This window comes from Molossus molossus, unplaced genomic scaffold (assembly GCF_014108415.1).
Source record: "Molossus molossus isolate mMolMol1 unplaced genomic scaffold, mMolMol1.p scaffold_m16_p_14, whole genome shotgun sequence".
Lineage (NCBI taxonomy): Eukaryota > Metazoa > Chordata > Mammalia > Chiroptera > Molossidae > Molossus > Molossus molossus.
Window position 1 is genome coordinate 45,854,228 of NW_023425349.1, and position 17,963 is coordinate 45,872,190.

The window sequence follows — 17,963 nt, forward strand, 5'->3', positions numbered from 1 at the left end:
GCTATTTGCAAATAATTTTTAAAATTACATTTTACATTTACAGCATGAATCTTTTCAAACATAGGGTATAATTCACTTAAGGACATATTAAAATCATATGTAAGATATCATATGCAGATAATATTATTCAGCTTCTAAAATGGTTGAGTTGGGAAAGTTAGGGTCCAGAAAAATTAAATGATTTGCCCAGGATTATTCTGCATATAACCAATGATCTGAAGACCAAAAGCCCAATTTTTAAGTATATATTTTCTATGCTATGAGATGGTTTTCATCCACAGGGATATACAATGGTACTAAGATTATCTGGTAGTAAATTTAAATCAGCAGATCTGACAAAAAGTCATCTTTGTCGTAAATTAAATTAATGGATTATAGTTTGGGTCATCTGAAACCTGAGTAAATTGAGTCAACTTTAGGACATCTGTTTTATCTAATTATTTTTTTATTATAACATGTTATAAATGACAACAACAAAATGGCTACCATTAGTAAAACAGTTTGAGGAAACTATAATCTCTATCAGTCATGGGAAAAATGGTCAGCATTTATTATCTATTGTGCACATTTTCATAAAGACTGCACATTATCAAGCTTCATAAGAGCTTTTAGTTTATATAAACTAATGTGTCAGAAGTATGCCTGTTTTTCTATTTGTGGATGTTGAAAAAAAAAACAACCAAAATGTACAAGCAGCACGGCCTACGAACTAACAATTGCTACACTCAAGTGAACAAAATATACCGATTCTTACTTAAGTGAAGGTAAATTAACTATAGAAGATGATGAATTTTAAATACATTGTTACAAACAGCACTCAAATCATCAATGACAGCAAATAAACTAATTAGGAGCCCCCTAGGTGACTATACTTGGGAGTCGGTCTTCTTTGAAAAAATTGACATGTGATGTGGGAAGCCAAGGAACTCTGCCTTTTATGTATTATTTAAATTTTTTTTTAAAAAGAATCTGCCTTTTATTTATTAAAAGATCAAGCTCTCTGTGTGTCAGCATAAAATTTAAAGTTTGGGGGGGGTTCTATTTCCTACTCTCCATTTAAAATGGGGGGGAAAAATAAAAAATATTTTGCCTGTGACAGAATATGAAAGAAGTTCTCACCCTTAAAACCAGCAGCATTGGTTTTCCAGTCATTAGCGTTCAAATGTCCTGCACGGGAAGTCCTGACAATAACATGCTGCACGTCTCTCCAGGTCAGAAACGGACTGGGGAAAGACAAGGTAAGAATCATTGTACCAAAAAAAAAAAAAAAGATTGGGGAAGCAGAGAGTCACAAGCAAATTTAAAAAGCGAAAGCAAAATGGCAAAGTACTAAAAACAAAGGGTCAGCGATTTGGGTTCGGGGAAAACAAATGCCAAATGCCGCTCTGGCTCTCCATGTGGAGACATGTTATCAGCCTGAGGGAGGCAGATCGTGTAACCTTCCATTTAACAAATCATGTGATACTAGCCGGGGTGATTTCGTGTTCAAAAGGGTGAGGATTTCGTTTCCTCAACAAAATGGCTCCCAATTATGGCCCAGTGTCCTCTGTGGCAAAGCCCGCATCATCCTGGGACAACTACAACAAGCTAACGTCAACACTGAAGGCCTCTGGAACATTCCTCGTTCAAACGTATAGCCAGGCAATTGCTTTGTAATTTCACAAAGAACTGAGCAATGTTTCACACTCTGCATGTGTGTGTGTGGGATATGGAAATGCTGTCAACGGAAACCAAATCCCTGGGTTCAGCTTCTTCAAAGAAGAGAATATGGTACAGGGCCCAAAGCTGGCTCCCCAGCACAGACAGCGATGGGAGTATTCCGAATCTGCAATAAGTGATTATCACAATAAATTATTGGGTACCTATTTCTCGTGGCTGTTAGCACTGAAGAGCACAGAGGAACTATCGAACAGAAGTCACTGTCACTGGAGAACTGCAATGCTAATCTCAACACACAGAAAACAAGTCCAAGTACACAGACACAGACTTTTGTTCTTTTTCAAAGAATACTGCAAGGCGTCTGACTCAGTGCATGCATGAAATTCTAATCAGGCCATTTATTCAATTTAGTCTCAAATGTGAGGGGTGACAATCTCTTACTTAACTAGGAAACATGACAATTATCATTCAACTTGTGCAGTTATTTTCTTTCTTGTCCACTACCTTCATTTTAGAAGGATATTTGCAAAGGATGGGTCAGAACATTTGGGGGAGGGGAGACAAAGGCTCACTGCCTTCCTTGAGGTGCGCCAGGGCCCTGTGGTAGTCTCTGTGCCCCGTCACATGTGCACGGATGGACACTGGCATCTCCCAGACAGCAGGAGAGCTTGGTATCTTAATTGTAACTAGTTCTCTTTTTATTTAATTTTTTAATTACAGTTGACATTCAATATGGTATATTAGTTTCAGGTGTACAGCATAATGGTTAGACATTTCTATAATTTACGAAGTGATTTCCCCTCCCAATAATCCAATTGTACCTAATTTTCAGTGCTTCACTTTATACGTTTTCCCCCTTACAATCACCACATACGTGTTTTTGTGGTTGGTCTCCTAATGAGAGGGAGCCCAGTGATCAGATTCTGGCCCCTTCATTTTCTACCCATGAGAAACTGACTTCTCCAAGTTGCCCCACTTAGAATGTGGATGCTAATAACTACTGTACTTCATTGTACCGACTGAAGCAAAGTAATGCCAAGTACTTAATCTAGGTCCTCGTGCACAATAAGCACTAAAGAAGTGGTAGACATACAATATTTTGCTAAATTATGAACCACAGCTCCTACTTGGTGGCTTGAAAATGCAAGAGATTGGAACAGAAAGTGCTATAGAGTTCTGATAACTATTTTTTATTACCTCAGATCAAAAATGAAAGGAGAGTTATTACTTTCATTTTCCAAGTTTTCAGAGGGGGCAAGACTGGATCTAGACTATTTTGTAAGGTTGCATTAACAAAAGGACTTAATATTAAGGAAATGAAAACCCAAGCACATGACTTTGTAAAATCTGAGAACAATGCACACATCATCATTTTTGTTTTATTTTAACACAATGTTCACTATGAACCAATGTAGAGCCTGATAAGGCAGGGAACTCTGAAGACAGGGAGTTGGAAGTTGTGTGATGGATCCCTGGAAGTGGGGTAGTTTTGCTTCTCAAAGAGCATGATTTGACCCTTTGCTGACTCATACGAATCCACAGAATAATTCAGTAGACTCAATGCATGACTGTGACAAAAATTAGGAAATGGATGAAGGGGTAATTCTGAATGTTAGCCTCAACATCAGATGCTCTAGCACTGCCTGAGATACCATGCTTATCTCCTCTTTCCCAGTGTAGTTATCAGATGAGGGGCAAAAGCAACAACAACAGAAGCTCAGTCTGGAAAAACATTCCAGCCACTCATTTATGGTAAAGCAGAATCCGCAAAAATGTCTTTACTTTTTCATAAGCAAACGGCAAGGTACCTAAAAGTATAGAATTTGATAAATATGTCTAAATCAACCTAGTGATTTTAAAATAACATTCAACACATGGTTAAAATGTCCGTAATTTAATCCTACCCTTTAGGGGAAAACGAGAAGAGAAACAAGTTTCCCATGTGACCCTAGACAAGACAAGATTCCTCAGAAACATGAAGTACAAGGCTTTGACTCTTGAGAACCTTAGCACTAAAAATGTAATAATGGTAGCAGTACAGGGAAACTTTATTTTGTACCTTAAGCAGCCGTATTCAGGCAGATTCTGGAAGCCTTCTTCATTCAACATAGCCTGAAGAAATAAGAGTTACTTCTCTCATGCTAAGTTGCAAAAGCTAGTTCTTCTTGGAGGGCTTATAATTAGAGGGGAGAAATTAGCTTCAGGAAATTGGAACTACACAGGGAACGAAGCAGGCATTCAGATAATTCTACTCAGAAATGATTTAATTTCTGAGAACACACAACCTTAGAAATGATTTGATTTCAAAATCTGCTGAATTTCACCAAAATAAAGTGAGGAAGATACTATGGAAAACCAGTGGATTAGGAATCAGTGGGTTTTCTATCTGGGGAAGGGTAACCGGCTTGGGAAAAGGCCAGGAGTAAATCTGCTATCCAGAGAGAACTTTTATTTGTGGAGAAGTCTGATTCGTGTTTTAGAACCTGTGTATGATATATTTATGCTCACAGGGATGATGTAGAGGTGAAGTCCAACTATCAGACATCTGGTAAACCACATACAGAGTGAAAGCAAAGAAGTACTAGGAAGTCTGCCGTTCACAACCGTAGTGTAGGACCCCCTAGCACTTACCCCTTCTGCCCAATTCCCTGCACTCATGCTTCACTGGCCTCTAAACACTTAGACCCCTTTCATCTCCAAGAACAGGAAGACTGAGCACCAAGAGCTTTGGGGCCAGCAATAATCTAGAAGCTGAAAGTCTAACAATCATGGAGGAAAAGAACAGTTTCTCTCAACCCTGAACCTGGTGACCACTGTCCCAGAAGAAGTCACGAGCAGTTAGGCCACACATCTCTCAGGTTTTCTTCTTGGAATTACTGACAATGACCCTTAAATAACAATATGCACTAAAAGGGGAACACTTATAAATGCCTGCAAGATAGAACCTTTCAAGGCAATGGAACATATGTAACTTTCTGGGGAGTCCTGTATATACCACCTTTTCCAGCTAGGTAGTGTTGCTTCCTTTAATGACCTGGTAATAATAGCCAACATTTAGTAAGCACTTGGCCAGGACCAGGTGCTGCATGCGGTACATGCGTTACTTTGTGTAATCTGAAGAACTGTGATATAGGTAAAACTTTTATTCCCATTTCATAGATGACAAAACAGAGGCTTTGAGTTACACACAGTAACTCAGGTCCATACAGGCAGTAAGTGGTAACACCACAATTCAAACCGGCTCTACCTGGTTGCAGAATGTATGTTAACAGCCACTATTTAACCCCATCTCCAGATGGACCCAGACAAGTGAAAGAGACATACACTCGGAAGTTCGTCAGTTCTTTGACAACTGGATCAGGAGGTCAGGTGCAGCATATCATGTTCTCATGGTCACACAATGTTTGTATCTGCACTGTCTCCCTCAACTCAGTTGGCTGAGTTCTACCACAGAATTCAGGAGATCCTTGAGTCTTAATTTTTCTTGAAGGTTCCGAAGCCTAACATGAACATACTCCATCACAGGTAAACATAAAGATATCAAACTAGAAAAGAATCACGTTACTTTTATGATATAATATTTGAGAATACTGTCATAACATTATTGCATTATTTCCTAACATTATTGTTATGAACTTGTCACCTTGCTGGCATGCTCACACTTTCGTGTGGTTTACAGTCTGGTTAGGTAAGTCTTCTCCAGTCAGGGAACCTCCACTGAACCTCATACCAAACAGGTCTAGTTTCCAGCTACCATAATAGGGTAATTGACGACGCTATCACTTGCACTGGTGTTGGCATTACATTTGTTCTGAGCAGTTCACAGTATTTCATGGGCCCAACAGTAGGTTTAGAAGAAGTAAGACCTATCCCAAAAGACATATTCTGTCTAGTGCTTCTAAGTACCACTGCTAACACTTAAAAAAAAAAAAAAAAAGCACTCCCCAAGAGCTTCCCCAGACAATTCTGCACATGTGTGAGTGTTGGAAACAACTGTGCTGGGTGGTCCTGAAAAACAAGGACTAATTCTGAATGTCGAGTGACTGACTCACCTGCATGTTTAAAAAAAAAAAAAACTAACCTTCTCCTCCTTCTCTAGATGGAATTATCAATATAAGAATTTAATGGGAAACTGAGAAAAAGGAAAACACAACTACATCTTAGTACAGAAAGAGAATTTATCAACAAAAGGAGTGACAGCAAATCCTGATACTGAATCTGTTCCCTAAACAAGGCAATCTTCTTTAACTACAAGAGGGGCTCCGTCTAATGCAGTGATGGGCAGTCACGTGGACCAGACCTCCGTGGCATTGCGTGAATCAGCAGTCATCCAAATATCCAATGTACTAAATAGTCAACAAAACATCCAAGACAAAACCAGCCTTTTTTTATGTTTCTTAAACATAAAATAGAAAATGGGAACAAGTAGCCAGAAAATTGATATCATTGTACAGACGCTAAGTAAGTCACTATTTGTGGGGAAAAAAAACTGGTTGTGAGCTGGAACAACAAAGCTGAGGCAGAATGTGTTTAAAGCCTCCTGAGACTGGTAAAAACATCATTCTGGCTGTAGCCAGTGCATGCCAGTGATGGTTCAAGAATAATACATGAACAGACCGCCAACGAAGGAAACCAATATTCTTTTGCCAGTTAATGAAGACCCCGAAATGACTGTCAGTCCCACAGTATCCATCACTAATGGGAGCACATTTGTTTTGTGTTCTACATCAATTCAGAAGTCCCGGGACTAAAACCGGGGTGTAGTAACAGAAAACACAGTTAATAAGACCTCCAGCTTTAGAAATGTGGCTTGTACTGGTATCACTGGACACCTGTGAAGGACCCATCCACACCAGGACTAAAGCAGAAAGGATAAAAGAGAAGACAAAATTGGTTCGTGACTACCTACGACAAATTTTTATTACACTCTCTTGTGAAACCAGTCACCGATTCCCTGTATTTAGTATAAATCCAAGGTACTGAAATTTGGTCTCTAAACACACTTCCGAGCAAATAGGCCCTAATTTACAAAGATGATTTTTGTCCTTTAAACGGAAGTGCCTTCTTTCCTTTATAAATCCTGGCTTATCTGCAGGATTTGTCATTGTACCTAAAAGACGTCAATGAAGTTTAAAAAAAAAAAAATTATCTTTATTGCTTAACCGGTGTGGCTCAGTGGTTGAGTGTCCACCCATGCACCAGGAGGTTGCCAGTTCGATTCCCGGTCAGGGCACATGCCCAGGTTGTGGGCCCGATCCCCAGTGGGGGGCATGTAAGAGGCGGCCAATCGATGTTTCTATCTCTCTCTCCCTCTCCCTTCCTCTCTATCTCAAATCAATAAGGAAAAAACAATTTTAAATTTATCTTTATTGTTGAAAGTATTATAGATGTCTCACCCACCCCACCAATGATACCCTTCTCCCCACTCAACCCCACTGCCTTCACAGCACTGTTATCTGTGTCCATTGCTTCTAAGTTTTAACAGCCATATGAACACATGCTATATTGTTTGCAAGCTCAGCAATAATTCCCTTGAAAAGCTTTGCTGCATAAACTCTTGTGGAATAAAAGTTGATGAATGAAAGGTACAGTAACTAGAGATCACATGCATTGAAATCAATTCACAATAATAAAAGTTCCCACCAGCTATCCTATACACTCAATTCCCTCCAACAGTATGAATCAGACTCCAAATTCTGGCTATTCTAAATCCCCCCACCTCTATGCAACCCACAACCTGGAATCTAAACCTGACCCTCGTTTTCCCCCAGGCTTTGCCATCTTTTGAAGACAAAATGTGACATTATGAGAGCTTCCCTCCTAAGCTTATCCCAGTCAAGCAGCGAGAAACCCAAGTCTGGGAAAGAAGCTCACTTTCTCTTTTCTGCTTTTTTTTTTTTATTGTAGGCTGTCCAGCACTTGGCATGAATAAATATGCAATTCTAAGCTAACTGACCTGGCCTGCAAGAAGACATTGTCGCCCCCATTATTTCTATTTCTAATTTAAATCTGTTCTGAGAACAATAATAAATGGAGTCTCTAATCACATGAGAATGGTATAAATTGTGTGTCAGAGTCAGGAAGACGGGGTAAATCATGACCTGCTACTGAATAGTCTGTAGCCCTGGACAATTTACCGAACCTCTCAGGGACTCAGTTTTCTCAGCTGCAATGTGGAGGCTTACTCCGCAGGGAGCTTGCAAGAATTTCAGGTAATGAATATGAAGTACCAGACACACAACAGGCTCCCAAAGACAACAGTCATTACAATTTACTGAAACAAACAACCTATCATCCCAGAATTCAGGACCGTTTTCTGAATGTATACTAGCCTTTGATGAATCTCCATTTAATTAAGCTTTGTTCTATGCTCCTAAATTTTAATAGTATGTTCTTTTTGGCTTCTGTAACAGATGGACAAAATAACGTTTTCAACCCCTTGGTATATTTTTGATTAGAGAAATAATATTCTAAGATCTGTCAAAAAGATTGGTTTTAGCAAGTCAATGGGGCAGGCAGAAAGCTGGCTCGCTGAGGCAGCAGATCCTGTCTACCTGGGGACAGCTCTTCCCACCTGATGGCTGGTCACTGATGTGAGGTAGAGGGTGGTGAAATGGTCTTTGGTTTGGTAGTGGAGTGCTTTATAGCACCACACATTAGAATGAGGATTTTGTGAGTACTTATTCGCTTCACGGAACTGTCTGACGGGAATGTTTCTGAAACTTTTCTACACAGTTCAGGGGTTTGCAGAGTTGAACGCTTGGACAGGCAATAAAAACAGTTGGTTGCATGTCTGTAATTACTGTTATTCTAAATTAAAACACTATCCACTATTCTTTTTTTTATAGTTAAATATAAAGAATTAAAATAATGCTTTTCTACACACTTATCGATGCATATTTTTAAACAAGGATTTTCAATGTTTTGCTTTAATTTTAATCTTTCTAATGAAAATTACTAAGCATTATGGATTCTAGAATTTTAAGTAAATGTTATTCTATTTTAGAAACTCCTGGTTTATTATGTCAACTCCTAACAGTCTTTCTAATCAGACGTCAATAGTAGCAAAAAAATTTTTTTTAAATTTACACACCATACACACACACACATACACATACAAAAAGTTTGACAAAGATGAATAGAAATTCATTACAAATTTTGGAGGTATTTTAAATAACCCTATGGCTGGGGTTATTTAGTTGTGACTGGTATGAGAAAAATAATTTTCAACCATGCTGTACTTTACATTAAGAAAACAAAGCTGGTTTGTCACTTAAAGGAAAGAAGAGGGAAAAATTAACAATCCCCTACCTTTCCCACCCAAAACACCTCAGCCCTGTTTCCCTGTCTGTGTCCTGAATCAGGCATAAGACACTCACGGCTAAAAAGAGCAGGCACAGAATTCTCTGCTGGACAAGTCCTCCTGTGATGTTCTCAAGGCAGCCCTCGTGTCAGCTCTGCTCTCTCTCCTGTCCCTGATTTCAGAGTCCAAACTCCCAGAAACTATGGCAGGAAATAGGTGGTAAACTCCGGCTTTCTTTTTCATTGTCTTGTCAACTCTATATGTTAGGTCACTAAAATCATGTTTTCCCAGACACCCTAAAGTAAGCGATTGGATGTGTGAGAGACAGCGTTCTGACTAATAAAACTAAGTGGAATTCTTCTGGACATTTCTTCCTCTGCTTTAGGCACTGCCTAATCCTCCTTCATTCTTTGCTTCCTCCTGCTACCAGAAGGAGGATATGATGGCTGGAGCTGCAGCAGCCCTCAAAGAAAGATAAAGAGAATATCATAAACGTGGGCATTGATAGCCTTGAGCTTCTGCACCAACATCTTGACTTGTGGGTTTCCTGCGTACCAGCCACACCTTCTTGCTCCTGAATATAATTCCTAAAATGTGAATCTCCAGAAGTGCAGAGCATCAGGTAGCACTGAAAGCTCCCTGTGTACAGGCACACCATGAAAAGTACTCTATATTCATCATTTCATTTATTTCTCATGACAATCTTATGAGACAGCCACTATTACTACTTTTATTACCAAAATAAGGACCATCAAAGTACAGAAAATGCAATGATCCCACTCAGGGCCGCATGACTAGCAAGAGCTACAACTGGCCACAGGCAGTCTGACTGCAGGGCCCTCGCTCTGATCAACTCCACCGCCTTGTCTCAGAGGGGCCCCAAAGGGAAGAGCCAGGCGAACAGTGCATGCGGGAACGGGCCGGCAAGCCTCCAGTTTCGACAGTATGGCAGGAAGTGATACCATCTTCACCCACACTCACTTTGGAGGGATGTCTGCCACCATCTCCTCATTGACGGGGGGTTCTTCCCATCATCCCACCCCCTTCAGTGGCAGATGTGAACAGATCTGTGCTTCAATGCTAAGCAGAGCAGGGGCAGCATCACCGTTTATGAAGCCAGAGTCTCTTGTTGAGAATGAATAATCGAAATAAATAAAAAAAGGCAAGAACTGGAAACAAAGGAACAAAAAAGAAAAGGGAAACAAACGTAAAAGACAAATACAAGGGACAGGAGAAAAAAGGGAAGATAAAGAAAAAAGAGGACAGCAGAGGAGAAAGACAACAATAACGTGCAGCCTCTGGAGAAAAGAATGCAGGGAAAAGTAATAAACGAAGCAAACTGAGAGGGTGAAATGGAAGCTGAGGGGAAGAAAGACTACAGGGGCTGCGCGGTGCTGGGAAAAGCAATGCCTGCATGGGAGAAAGTACACGGACACGGTCGTGGATTCTGTGGAACTGACATTGTGGAACACTGAGTTAATGGTGTGGAAGATGTGTGAGAACTTCCTGCGTATCTTTTAGGAAAATAATTAAGAGATGACAAGGAAAGACAAGATGATAGATTTGGAGGACAGAAGACAGAAACCCATGATAAGATACTAGCTTTGTCTTCCTCCAAGGACTACCATTGACTGAGTCTCTACTGTTTGCTCACCGGGTGCTCTACGGGGTGCCCTGTACAGTACATTACTTAACACACACACACAAACATCCCATGAGGCAGACAACATTATTATTCCCTTCTACGGATGTGGAAACTAAAGCTCAGGAAGGTTAACTATCTTTCCCAAAGTCATGACAATGAAAACCAGAACGGGCTCTGAAGCCAAGTCTCTCGGACTCCAGGGCCCAAGCTCTGAGGTCTCAGGGTAGATTTCGCTAGTAATCAAAATCACATTTGATTAAAAATGGCTAAGGTAGGCTGAAAGAACTCAGTTGCATCCCCTAGACTCATCCTTAAATACATATTATTTTTATTACAAATGCAAATAAAAATATCCTAAAAACTGCCTTTCGGGATTAAAACAAAACAAAACAAACAAAACAGGATTTCTGTCTTAAGAGAGAAATCTTTGCAGATTTCTTTCTCTGCAAAGCTGATTTCAGCAGACAATGAAAGGACAGTTAAAGCGATGGGAAGGAGACAAACCCAGGAATTTTACACTAAGCTCCTTGTCCTTCATGAGTAAATGCACAAGACACACATCTGTGTGTACTAATCCACCTCTCTACAAACATACACGCTGAAACTCGAAGTAAAACACACACAACATTTAAAGACCTATCTCAGTGGATGAATAAATAAATCAAATTAAAAACCCTAGAATGTGTGGTTGTCACGAATGACCTACTGATGGCTCTAAAGCAGATTAGGCGTAGAGTTAAGATTTAATAATTGCTTTAACACAATTCTTCAGAAAAGATAAGAATGGTAAGAAATAAATTAACTAAAATAGTCTGTTGCATAAATCCTGATTATAGTATTAAAGTTGGAGAAATGCATATAAATGGGAATGGTAAGTAAATGTAAGCCAAGTTTACATTAATCAAAGGGGATAATTCCCTTATTATAAGATATATTTATTTTTAAATATCAGCTTTATTTTAAAATTGAACGTTTTAAAGTTACCAAAATTATTTAAAAGTCAACATTTTACCTAAAAACATGAAATATATAAACTAAAAATTAAACTGTATATAGACATTCCCACACCACAAAAATGTATGAATGGCAAAATCAGCCGCAAACATAACATTTGAGACAAAAACACCGTAAGGGACAAAGAAGTGCAATTTACCTGAAATATAAGATGCTGCCTATAATAAATATCTAACTGTATAAACTTTGTGCTTCAAAATGTATAGATCAAGGACTTTAAAAAAAAAAAAGTAACTGCTGTAACCACACTAATATTCAGGTAGGTTAATACGTTTATTTCAGGGGGCAGAATACAGAGGACTTGTTTACATAATTGGTAAAATTTAATAATATTATATACCCTACAGAGAATAATTTAAAAAAAAAAATTGGGGGATCAACTCGAGTTTTAAAAAAAAAGTTGAGCCCTGGCTGGTTTGGCTCAATGGTAGAGTGTCGGCCTAAGGTCTAGAGAGACCCAGGTTCGGTTCCCACTAAGGGCATGTACCTTGGTTGCAGTTTGTCCCCGGCCCTGGTTGGGTCGTGCTGTTGGCAACCACTCGATGTGTCCCTTCCACGTCGATGTTTCTCTCTCTCTCTCCCTCCCACTCTATCTGAACAAAAAAATGGAAGAATGTCCTCGAGTGAGGATAAAAACAAAACAAACAAACAAAAAAAAGTTGACAATACATTGGGCCAAAAGAAAATCTCATCAGTTGCCCTAAGAGAAAACAATACCTTTCAAGCCACCAGTGTGGTTAATTGTGTGACCTTATTATCTCACCATAATGCAGTGGAAAAACTGTAAGTAAATAATATATCTCAATAAACTTTGTTAAACAATTGAAAGTACTATTCTCAATTGTCATTCTATCAAGAGGAAGCCAAAACATCATTAGAGAATAATCGCAGCCAAAAGTGTGTTCAGAGGTAAATGCTAATCTTTAACAATTTTTATTAATGTAAAAGGAAACATAAACAACCATGATTCAACCATCAAGATTCATAAAAGAAGAGTTATCCTAAGGAAAATAGGAAAGATATTAATGGTATTTTAAAAAGGACAAATAAAAAACCAGCATTACTAATCAACAAATCCAAGAACTGGCCTTTTGAAAAAAAACTGAAAATACCTAATAAAGAAAGTGAAATGAAGAACACCAATGAAATAAATTCTAAAAATTAAGGAAGTCATAAAAAGCAATATAAGAAATTTTTATAGTATTAGAAAATCTATATCTAATCTCTGTCTAATTATACACAATAACTATATTATAGAAATATATATAACTATATATAATAATTGGCAAATAAATTTGAAAATCTTATGAATTGGACGTGATTCTGGAGCTATAAATGAAAAAATTAAAACTGAAAAGTTTATCAAAAAATTACCTCTTAAAAAGGCTCAAGGGCCAGATGGTTTCCTTCAAACTTATAAGAAAAATGATCCCAAGCATCTCCAGAGAAAAGAGAAGTTGCAAAATTTCACAATCTATTTTGTAAATTTAATATCACTTGATACCAAAAACTGGCAGAGATAGAGGCCAATTTCAAGGTCAAACCAATCTGCGTTAGAAAGCCCGACTCTTCATTTACTATTTGTGCCACCTTATACATGAGGAATAAATGAAATAAACCATAAAAAACTTTAAAAGATGCTGTTTATCTGCCATAAATATACAACTAATGTTAGCTAGTTGCTGTAACAATAAAATAGAATGGACACACACACACACATACATACTATTCAGTAAAGAAATCTAACAATCTTACTCAGAAAAATAAGCACAAAGGCATAAATAAAAGTTTCCAAAATGAAACCAAGAGCATATTAAAGAAATAAATCTGATTCATGAATATATAAGCAGAGAATAAGAAATCTATTATTCTAATAAATCATGTCAACAACTATATTATGAGAAATTATTTATTAATCTCAACAGATACTGAGAAAATACCCAAAATACATTCCTAACAAACCTTTAACAAAATAAAAATGCTTCATACGGCAATATATGAAAGCAAACATCAATAAAAAATGAAATAAAAGTTTAAAAAAAAAGAATCCTGAGAAAATCAGGACCTAGACCTGAAAGCTTCCTTTTATTCTTGATATTTAACAGTTTTGAATGCTTGGCTAATATAATAGAATTTTTTTTTTAATAGATTCCATATGTCTGCAGTTATTTAATGCTAGCAACAATCTGGTGATTCTAGATTGTTACCCCAAATTTCAGATGCTGGAACTGAAGCTCAACAAGATTAAGAAACATAATTTTCATTTGTTCGAGGCTACCCAGGTAGTAATGACACAAAGGCAGGATTGAAACTGAAGTCTGCCTGACTCCAAAACCTGAATTTATAATGACCAATGTGTACCACCTTTCAAAAAGAACATGAGAAATATTCAAGTGAGCAGAGAGAAATATTATCATCAGGTGTCATGTATATATTCCAAAAAACAAACAAGGTGACGACTTATGGCATAAAGTCAATTAAAGAGGCTAGAGATAAGAAAAACATAAAAAAAAAAAAAAAAAAACAGTAGCTCTGGTGTAAATAGGAAATAACCAGTTAAAGGCATAATTATAATAGCAAAACAAACAGATATTTACTATTTCAAAAACAAAATAAATCTAAACCAAAAAGTATAGAACTAAAGGCATGCCTAAAACTTTATTAGGCCAGAGTCAGATTTTCTGGAAGGAAAATCAACTGTTATAAAGAAGCCAAGATTTATACAATTGTCATAAATTGTCCCCGGGGTTGTTTTTGGAACATGGCAAAATATTTCTAAATTTTATCTGGAAAAATGAACAGGCAAGAATGTTTCAAAAAATGTTTAGAAAGTGAAGTGATACTGTAATGTCAAAAGCATTGACAGAATAATAGTACAGAAAACTCTAAAACAGACATTCACAAATGCAACAATTTAAAGAATGCAAAACAAACTGTTTTTGGAGGGAGTGAGTTACTTAACAAAAGACACCGGGCAAATAGGACCCCTATAAAAATTCAATTTAGATCCTAACACTAAACGCCAAAATAAATTCTAGCTGGTTAGACATTAACATTAAAAAATGAAAGGAGAGAACACGATGAAAATGTTAGTCGGTAATTAATAGATTTTGAGATAGGAAAGAACTATTTTTGGGAGGAGCCACTCAAAATCATGTTTTAGAACAAGAATATCATGGAGAAATTCTCATGATACATTAGTAAATAGAACAATTAAAGATACAGAACAACAATCATGACTAAAGAGATATACATAAAACATTTTCAAAGTGCCACAGTGACAATTTTTTTATACTTTATACTTCTCAGGAAAGAACTTTCTAACCTAAGGGTTCTTAATCCCAGGGGGTTCAAGATTACTCTATGGTAGAGCAAAATTTGGGCTCATTTTAGGGGGAAAGCATAGTTTTCATCAGCATATAAAATTCTCTAGGAGGTACCAAAACAAGAGGTATGAGTAATTAAAGAATTTATAAAGGACAAATATATTTAACTAAATAATAATTAAAAATAAAGAAAAACGTTCTCTATGTAAAAAATGGCATGAAGAAAGCTTGAAAGCAAATGAAAAACTGATCAAATATTCATAATAATTAGGGCCAAAGGGTAACAGTATTTATATACTGATAAGAAAAATATTAACAACATTAACGCTTAGGTGATTTGTAGAGGATACCCTTTTGAGTAAGTTTGAAACACATTTCTGAAATTCCATTTGAATATTAGTTCTTAAAATCCAGGAATTTCTCAACACCCAATTTCTAACAACTGAACAGAGACCACACCCACACAGACCTGAAACCTTTTAAAATCTAATCTTGCTTGGTTGCAGGTAGGGTAATGCATTTTTTTTTTTAGTTAAAAAGGATAATAAAAACTAATGGGGGAGGGATGATAAAATAAACAACCGGATCTGAAGGAAAAGCAACATGTAGATTGAAGATAACAAAGTAGAAAACATTTTCACAATAAATACATTGCATATGTTAAAAATATTTGGAACAGGCATCATAGTATTAGGGATTCCCGCACTAGTCAAGCATAGAACAGCCGCTGTTGATTATGTAGGGAGGCTTTTGATTTTTGTTTAAATATCTATGCGTGATTTATATCCCTTTCTACAAAGATTATGTATTATTTTAGTCATAATCTAATTTAAAAAAATGGTTCTGTTGCTAACAATATTGCTGGGTATGAGCTTGCTCTTCCCAGGATATCACAGTGTTAAATATTTACTTCCAAGAAGTGAGTGGCAAATGGAATTAGTGGGTTGTATGCAAGAACCACTAGGATGAAAAAGAATCTTCAACTTCTGAATTCCAAAGTAAAGCCCACCACATTCTTTTTAAATTTGGAAATCAAGGGAAGATCAGTATCGTTTAATTTGGGCAAATAAGAACAGTCTTGTTTCATACAATTCAGAAAATTTTACACCAAAATAGTACATGATTTTCAAATAAGTTGCTTTAAAGTAAATGTAAATATATATATACTTTCATTCAAAAAATAATGTACATTACATTACCATCATTATTCTTTGCCTAGTGGTCCTTGAACATGCTCATCACTCAATAGCATCTCTATAGACTACATGGTCTCTGGGCAACCTTCCAATGTTATGATTTCTCAGACAAACTGAAAACAATTATTTTATATTTCAGGTAAGATATCACATGTAATTGAGAGTTTTAGCACAATGAAAATTATAAAATTGAATACATCTGCTAAGGAAAATGAGGCTATTAGATGCCAACTCCAATGCCACCTAAATTCGGAGCAATGCGTAAGAATTCAGCATGACTAATGCGATCACTCCCATGTCATGCTCTCTCTCTTCAGGAAGCTCTACAATATCCTTTCAAGTCCGTTGTAAAAGTTTCCAACAGTGAAATAACAGGCAGACTCTTCTGCCAATCTATCTTCAATTTCACTCAGTTCTCTTTCCTCCTCCCAACACTCCTTGGTTGGGTACCGAGCTTTTCAGATAAGCTAGAGCACCCGCTAAAGACAGAAAAATAAAAGTTTTATTGTAATCTTTCTGACAGGATGAAAAATTTTTATTTTGAAGTGATAACCAACCAGTTTTCAATCATATATGGGCAAGCTCCTAAATTTGTTGTAGGAATTAAAAAAAAAAAAAATTACAGCTTCTTCAGATGAAGGCTTTCCTCCTTTTCATTTGGCTTTCTATTACCTAAGGCTTGGCCCTGATTGCAAGAACTTATTGGATGAAAAAGGCGAAACTTGGTTGTGATCAAACAATAACTCAGTAGAGGCTCACAGAAACCAAGTATAAGTTGGATCACTTATATGTGACTCCAATTTTAGCAAAAATGCATCATTTCATTAATGATAGCCTTATATTGACCCTTTCCTAATCCTTATCCCACCATCATGTTCTATTACAATTGTCATCATTTGTTTTTTCTTTCATAGCACCTAATTGCAAATGTAATTATTGTTAATCTACGCCTCTGTTAACTGGAATGTATGCTCTGTTGGGGTTCAGGGCACACGTACATGTTTGCTCAACCTGGGCCACCACTACTGGCAGCTCAGGCATGGAACAAGCATGTTTTGCTCATAGATGTATTCTAATCAAAGCACAGCGCCAGAGACATAGTGAATGACATCAAAACTATGATGCTAGATTGCAACTATGACTGTAAGATGTATCAACAATTTCAGAGATGTGAAAAATAAAGAAATGGCCCTGGCTAGTTTTGCTCAGTGGTTAGTGTGTCGCAGGTTTGATTCCTGCTCAAGGGCACATGCCTGGGTTGCAGGTTTGATCCATCACCCTGGCGGTCAGGGTCATGCAGGAGGCAACCAATGGATGTGTCTCTCTCACATCAATGTTTCTCTCTTTCCCTCCTTCACTCCCTTCCACTCTATCTAAAAATCAATGAAAGAATATCCTTGGGTGAGGATTAAAAAAAAAAAAAAGGAAATGATTGTAACAAGTATGACTCAATAAATATTTCTTGAATAAATCAATCAACAGAGTTAAGACTAACCTTGTTAGCATTATATCCCACTAACTAAAGCTATAACTATCTGAATGGCTATCTATCCATACTTTAGAATAACCAAAGAGAGAGTTCATTTATTCATTTGTTTATCATACAAATATTTGATTGCCTACTATGTGCCATTGTTCTTGATGCTGGGGCTATTACAGCATACCCACTTCTCAAGAGAGCTTACAGCCTAAGGGGGTTTCTAATTGTAATCCATGGGCCTCTTGCAACTGAATCCCCAAATTATTTTGAGTGCTTTGAAATCTGCACTTTCCACAATATTCTGTATGACTCATATGCAATGGAAATTGAAAAAAGGATC

General features: G+C 37.1%; 1 protein-coding gene across 2 annotated transcripts in view; it reads right to left on the minus strand.

Annotated features, from left to right (window-relative positions):
* The window catches only part of PCSK5 (proprotein convertase subtilisin/kexin type 5), a 435,012-nt gene that overhangs the window by 216,031 nt on the left and 201,018 nt on the right, over positions 1-17,963 (minus strand). For both annotated transcript variants that reach the window (XM_036260761.1, XM_036260762.1), the window contains exon 10: positions 1,120-1,223. In XM_036260761.1, the coding sequence (XP_036116654.1) occupies positions 1,120-1,223 (104 nt within the window). The remainder of the gene's footprint in view (positions 1-1,119; positions 1,224-17,963) is intronic.